The sequence below is a fragment of the Lampris incognitus genome, chromosome 3 (genome assembly GCF_029633865.1).
Source record: "Lampris incognitus isolate fLamInc1 chromosome 3, fLamInc1.hap2, whole genome shotgun sequence".
NCBI classification, from domain to species: Eukaryota; Metazoa; Chordata; class Actinopteri; order Lampriformes; family Lampridae; genus Lampris; species Lampris incognitus.
Window position 1 is genome coordinate 62,134,544 of NC_079213.1, and position 7,349 is coordinate 62,141,892.

At 49.8% G+C, this 7,349-nt stretch overlaps 1 protein-coding gene across 2 annotated transcripts in view; it reads left to right on the forward strand.

Annotated features, from left to right (window-relative positions):
- Positions 1 to 4,565, forward strand: part of shdb (Src homology 2 domain containing transforming protein D, b) — a 51,804-nt gene extending 47,239 nt beyond the window's left edge. Inside the window, exon 7 of one of the 2 annotated variants that reach the window (XR_008809986.1) lies at positions 1,765 to 1,901. Coding sequence is in view for 1 of the 2 variants with exons in the window: in XM_056276043.1 (XP_056132018.1) it covers positions 1,765 to 1,951 (187 nt within the window). In the remaining variant the exon portion in view is untranslated. Of the gene's footprint in view, positions 1 to 1,764 lie in introns of both variants that reach the window. The other variant, XM_056276043.1, reaches the window with a different exon arrangement.
- The last annotated feature ends 2,784 nt before the right edge of the window (positions 4,566 to 7,349 follow it).

The window sequence follows — 7,349 nt, forward strand, 5'->3', positions numbered from 1 at the left end:
CCCCCTGTGCTGGTGTGTATGTGCTCTGTCCAACAGCAGTAGCCTAGATAATGAGCTAACACTCCTTTAATTTTGTGTTATAATACAGTAGCCAGTTGTTTATGCATGTTTTGCATAAAAAACAACAAAATCAAAACACACTATCTTTACATGCATTCGCTGCTGCGAGCAAGGGGAGGCATGGCTGGCGGTTTGTTAAATGGAGGCTGAATTCATGAGACAGAAACGAGCCGCCACCAAGTGAGTCAGCGCCGAGACCAACACCCAACATGAATATTTATGCAGCAGCCTGGGCTGGTGTCTAGTTCGCCATGAAACGCGAAGAAGAAGAACGAGAGCGGGCAGACACACAGCCTCCACTCGCGATGCAGAAACGACGCCGTGTCTGGCTCACAGCGCCCCCTGCAGCCTGCTCGCGTGGCGGTGCCCGTTGTTGGCTGTTTGTGATCAGCGTGTGTGTGTGTCTGCGTTTCCCCGCTCGTTGCTGTTTGATTTGATTTATTGCAATGGCGACCAGCGGGAGCCGCCAGTTTGAGCCCTCGTCTTTCCCTCTGCCTCTATAATTAGACGTGCATCAGGACGGGCTGACTGGCTCTTAAAGGGGAAGCCCTGCTATTTTTCTTCTTTAGGTCTCTCTCCACGTCCTCCTCTCCCCTCCTCCCCCTCCCCTCGTTGTCCCATGCTGTTGTCGCTCGCCTTTGTCTCCCCTCTCCTGTGCCATTACATTAATCATCAATCCGTCATGACCTCCCCCCTGCGTCCCCCCTCCGTCCCCCCCCCCCCGACTGCTGCACTTCCTGCTGCCATAAATGGCGGTGCGGTGTTTAAATCATGGTTGAGAAACACAAAAGCCATAAAAGTGCAGAAGAAAAAATAAAGAAGTAAGCAGCCCCTCAGCTTTCCCACTGAGTCATGTTGCGGTAGACGTGCCGCACGTCACAAGATCGTTCCTGTTCACATTTTATGTCCCCTTGTCTTCTCTTTCTCCTCATCTTGTCTCCTCTTTGACTGCTCCCCGAACTCTCTTCTTTCTGTTCTCTTCTTCTTCTCTGCTCTCTTCTTTCTGCTCTCTTCTCTCTTCTTCTTCTCTGCACTCTTCTTCTCTTCTCTGCTCTTTTCGTCTTCTCTGCTCGATTCTTTCTGCTCTCTTTTCTCCTCTTCTCTCCTCTTTTTCTTCTCTGCGCTCTTCTTCTCTTCTCTGCTCTCTTTGTCTTCTTTGCTCTCTTTCTGCTCTCTTCTCCCCCTTCTTTGCTCTATTCTTTCTGCTCTTTTTCTTCTTCTCTGCTCTCGTTCTGCTCTCTTCTCTCTTCTTCTCTGCTCTATTCTTTCTGCTCTCTTCTCGTTTTCTTCTTCTCTGCTCTCTTCTCTATTCTTCTGCTCTTTTCTCTTTTTCTTCTTCTCTACTCTCGTTCTGTTCTCTTCTCTCTTCTTCTCTGCTCTATTCTTTCTGCTCTCTTCTCGTTTTCTTCTTCTCTGCTCTCTTCTCTATTCTTCTGCTCTTTTCTCTTTTTCTTCTTCTCTGCTCTCGTTCTGCTCTCTTCTCTCTTCTTCTCTGCTCTATTCTTTCTGCTCTTTTCTCTTTTTCTTCTTCTCTGCTCTCTTCTTCTCTGCTCTATTCTTTCTCCTCTTTTCTCTTTTTCTTCTCTGCTCTTCTTTCTGCTCTCTTCTTCTTCTTCTTCTTCTTCTTCTTCTCTGCTCTCTTCTTCTCTGCTCTCTTCTTTCTTGCTGCTGTATTAATTTGTGTCTATCTGCCTACCCCAACAGGAGCTGCCAGGGCTTCATGCACATGAAGTTCACCCACTGTAAAGACGGCAAGTACGTGCTGGGGCAGAACAGCCTGCCCTTCGACACCATCCCGGAAGTCATCCACTTCTACACCACGCACAAACTACCAATCAAAGGGGCCGAACACCTCTCCCTGCTGTTTCCCGTGCTGGTGCAGACGCTCTGATTGCCCCCACCCACCCCCACCCCCCGTCCCCCCGCCGGTGTTCTTCTCGACCGGCCGGCTTTTTAAGTGATTGGACCTCCCAAAGCCCCGATTTTCTTGAATGTTTGATGTGATCGACAGAAAGGGACTGTCAGTGCTTCTTCTTCTTCTCTCATCGGACCAGGAGTGTTTCAGATGATTCACCCCCCCCCCCCAGTGGCTTGCAGATGCCATCACCAACCCCTGCTGTTGTGCTTTGTGCCAAGAAAGTCGATTCACGTGAAATGCCACACCAGAACTTTCCACTGTGACTCTCATCTCGTCTCCGCATGAAGGAGGACCGAGTTTTATGTCTTTTAATATCAATCTTTCCCTTATTACTTTCCCTCAATGTCTTCATCAAATAGAGGGTCTACGTTTTTCAAATAGTCAAGGTCATCAATCTATAAAATGTTTTTTTAATCGCTGAAAGGTGAAATTTTGAAGAAAAACAAGGTGCTCCCCCAAATGCAGCAATACTTCCAAACTCTAGTTTTATACACGGAGCCTCGCCCGTCCTGTGGATCATGGGCCGCTTGTTGGTTTGACTTCAGCTGGAGAGTTTTCCGTTTTGTATCGCCATGCTGCTATCTGCTCAAGATTTGCTCAACCCAAATGTCTCTGTGACCCCATTCCCACCCAGTGTTAGCATGTGATCCGTATCTGGATGATAACGTGGTCTCATGTCCGCACTGTGTCTGTCTTGCGATTGGTTTTTATTTTTCATGTGCGCCATACAAAACAAGGAGGTGGCAAGTCTTTCTGTTGCCGCTGAAAACAATATTCACAGCAAACAAAAGTCGCCAGGATGGGGCGTCCGGGTGGCGTGGTGGTCTATTCCGTTGCCCGCCATCATAGGGATCGCCGGTTCGAATCCCTGTGTTACCTCCGGCTTGGTCGGGCATCCCTACAGACACAGTTGACCGTGTCTGCGGGTGGGAAGCCGGATGTGGGTATGTGTCCTGGTCGCTGCACTAGCGCCTCCCCTGGTCGGTCGGGGCACCTGTTCCGGCGGGGGGGGGGACTGGGAGGGAATAGCGTGATCCTCCCACGCGCTACATCCCCCTGGCGAAACTCCTCACTGTCAGGTGAAAAGAAGCGGCTGGCGACTCCACGTGTATGGGAGGAGGCATGTGGTGGTCTGCAGCCCTCCCCGAATCAGCAGAGGGGGTGGAGCAGCGACCGGAAGAGTGAGGTAATTGGCCGGGTACAACTGGGGAGAAAAAAAGGGGCAAAATCTAAAAGAAAGTATACCAGATGTCGTCAAAGTTCCTGCAGCTCTGATCACGTGTGTGCGTTGTTGCGTTTACACCTTGCGTCAGCATGCAGCGTTCCTCTTAAAGTCCCGTATCCAGACCCAGACTGCATGTTGATACCGGGTGTGGCGGGGTTCATGTCACGTGACTGGTCCTCATCGTAAGCACCAGTGTGTGTTGTTGGTACTTGCCTTGAACGTGTGGACCTGTATTTACTGTTGGTTGCCTACAGTTGCGTTCGGTGAACAGTGCTAAGATTTCTAAAAGCAACTTGCCCCCCTCACGCCGCCAACGCCTCCCCTCCCCTCCGCACCCCCCCCCCCGCGATCGGCTCACCGGGAACTGGGCCACATCCAGAGCGAGGGAGCACTAATCTGGAATGATTGATCACTCTGAGAAACTCGGAGAAGCTTTGTGCTCGTTGGCCCCGATTTCACAATTCCTACACAAGTGTGTTTGATCCCAGATTCTGGGGCTGCCCGGTGTGATTACACGGTCCGTCGATGTGTTCGGGGTCCCGCGGGGGCCCGGGGTGCAGTATCGTGCACCTCACACCGTTTTTGAGGAGCAGGCCGTACCTTTTTTGGTTTTAACAAATGATTTTGGATAAGGCATTTTATTATAAGTAATCAATGGCGGCTGGGGCGCCGCCCCCTTCAAACACCAAGAGATGGAAATCTACTTCAACATGTAAAATATAATTTGGTTGTGTGATGCAAATAATGATGAAATAAAAGTCTGTGAGCAGCATTAAATATTGGTTCAAATGGTGTTTGGTTGGTTCCTGTCTGAATACATATACTTCCTGGGTGAGGGGCGCCGGCCAAACGACACCTTATGTAAGCCCTCAAACTTGTGGCGAGCACGTGACCTGAGGCTGCTGTCTGATTGGTTTCTTCAGATTTTCCAGGGGGCGCAGTTCTGTGCTGCCCCAGACACGCCCACTTTTATTGGCAGCGAATTGGTGTTGTTTTAATGTTTTTTGATCTAATGTGATTGGACAGTTCTCGTGGCTGTCAATCATGTTCACACCCACCACGACGCCTCGTCTCGGCTGTCAATCATCCACCATCTGCGAGCCCTGATAAAATCTCTAGGCTACATTGTCCTTCTTGATAACTCTGTGACTGTGTGGACATTAAAGCTGCTGTCAGGTGGGCTGCGCCAAGCTAAATTGCGCCCCCCCCCCCAAATTTTTTTAACACCAGCCGCCACTGCAAGTTCACAAGTCCACTCTATTGCCTGGGTTGTCTTTTTTGTCTGTCTCATGCTAAATAGGTGGCAGGTTGCCTCATTTATCTGCTCATTTCACCTGTGGTCCAAACAATAAAGTGTGTCTCAACAGAGTCTAGTGTGGAGGTCGTGTCCTTATTGTCTTGCAGCCTTCTGTCGGAGGAGAGAGCGCAGTCACAGTTACGCAGTTATTCACTTAGAGGATCCAGCTCAACGTCCTCGATATAACACAGTGCCGAGAGAAGGAAAGGAGGCACAAAGGAATTGGCAAGACTGACTGCCTCACATATTACGCTCACACAGGCTCTCGTCCATCTATTAACAGCAGGGCCGTGGGAGGGAGAGGGCGAGGGGATGGGTGTGAGGTGAGGCTGAGGAGGGGGTGAGGCAGCCCTCATTATTTGGGGTGCGCCTCATTGAAAGGCTCTGGGATTGCTTTCATTACGGCGCCAAATGAAAATAGCGCTGGCTGATTACCCGCGTGACGGGAGGGAGGGAGGAGAGAGAGAGAGAGAGAGAGAGAGAGAGAGAGAGAGAGAGAGAGAGAGAGAGAGAGAGAGAGAGAGAGAGAGAGAGAGAGAGAGAGAAGACGAGCTGGATCGCCCTCTGCGGAGAGCAAAATGAGAGGAAGGGGAGGAGAGAGAGGGATGAATAGATAAAGAGGAGAGGGGGGGAGGTTTGGTCAGCTGGCAGGATTCCTTAAAAAAGGCTGCAAACAAGTGTGTGTGTGTGTGTGTGTGTGTGTGTGTGTGTGCGTGTGTGCGTGTTTGTGTGCATCACTCTTTTGAAGCAATATGAACGATAACGGAAGTAGCAGCTTTGCTAAATAATAAATAAATAAAGCAACTAATAATAGTAATGAAAAAAAAAATATTTGCCAGGTTTCATTTGATTCATCCTGTGTGTGTGTGTTTGATGCTGTTTGATTTCTCATACAACACTGAAGGAGGATTAATACAAAACTGTTCTGAACAGCTGCATGTATGTAGGTTAGGTCAAAATTCCCCATCGCTCCAACATTATACCATTATAATGGTGTGTGTGTATGTGTGCGAGTGTGTGTGTGTTCAGCTGTCTTATCAGAGTCAGATCATGTGTAATATGAGTTGTGTGGTGTGTGTCCGTGATTATGCGGGGACAGCAGCTGGTAATCTACCAGACAAGTTTGAAGGAACGAACACCTGTGATCATGGTGGAGCCTGAGAAAATGACGAGCACACGCATACGTGCACACGCACACACGCATGCCACACGCACGCACAATTTGGCACACACTCAGACACTCATACGTTCATTTAGGGTACGACTCTGCACATATACACATTCATACGTATATATACAGCAGTGTATATGCAGTAAATGTTTCAACTACACACGCTACACAATCAGGCCTACTACCTACCCAGGGGTCGCCAACCCCCTGAAGAGGAAATAATGAACGCCGGTGGGCGGGGCTTAAACTGAGGAGCTATTTTGGACCTATAACAAATACTCATTTTTTTCCAAAATGACACGTCTTGCTCTTACACTGGCACTGCCCACCAGTAGCAGAGGTATCCAAAGATGCAACGTGAAAATGCCACGTAGCAGGCGAGCCTCTCGCTCCTCCCGAGACGTTTCCGGCGCATGTTGTTTACGTCACCAATCCCCCGGTGGCAGACGGTGAAACTGGCCTTGAGCACATTCTCGCTCGCGTATCATTTTCTCATTACAGTCTGTATTTTATTTATTTTTTTATTTTATTTTTTGCCAACTTTTTGCCATTTAAAAAAAAAAATCTCGCGCCGCTGTCAGGCGTATCGTAGCAACACTGTCGCGACCAATGAGAAGCGCGTTCTCTGTTTGGGTAGTGGAACGTGAAGGACGTAAGTCGCAACAGATTCGGAGGGTTTCCTTCTACTCTTCTTCTTCTTTCGGCTTGTTCCCTGTTTCCCAGCGGGGCGCCGCAGCGGATTTGATCGTTTCCATCGGTACACAGCAGTGATGGCGGTGGTTGTTAACCCGGGCCTGGACGGATCCGGTACGGTCTTGTCAGTCCGCATAATGATTTGGCAACATTTTTACGTGGGATGCCCTTTCTGACGCATGTCCTGCTCTTCCACCTCATACAAATCACCGCGTCTCAACAGTCTAGCCTGTAATGTTCCTCTCTCCCATAGAGCTGCACTGGACTGGTTCTCTAAAATACGGAACAACGCGCGCCCCGTATCACGTCACCACGGATCACGTAGTTTACGTGTTCCGTATCAGAATCAGAATCGACTTTATTGGCCAAGTGTGCCTGGGCACGCGAGGAATTTGACTCCAGCCCACAGCATCTTTTAGCACTTGTAGACATCACACACACGCACACACACACACACACACACACACACACACACACACACACACACACACACACACACACACACACACACACACACACTCAGCTCCACAAGTAAAAAAAAAAAAAGGACACCTATGTCAGGTCAGGACTGCCCGCCTTGCAGTAGTCCCAGTCCCAGACACCACTAATCCAGGCAGTTGTGCCAGGTGTAAAGAGGGAAAGGGGGGCTGGAGGTCAGACTGAGAGCAGGTGTGTGCGTGCCGCTAGGCCCCAGAGACCGCAATCAGAGATGGGGTGGTCGGGGTGGGGGTGGGGGTGGGGGGTTGGGGCAGCTGCATCAGGGAGGGCTTGGAAAAGAGGGTGGAGGAGAAAAGCGTGTGTGTGTGTGTGTGGGGGGGGGGGTTACAGTGTTGATTGTATGTGCTGAGTGGGTTTGTGAAGAGGGTGGTGGGGTGGGGGTTGGAAAGAGATTCAAGAGGGGGGGGATTTCTTATCCACTCCTGCCCTCTATCTGCGATGATGGAACAGCATCTGGGAGTCAGAAACTTTTTCAACCCAGTGAGTT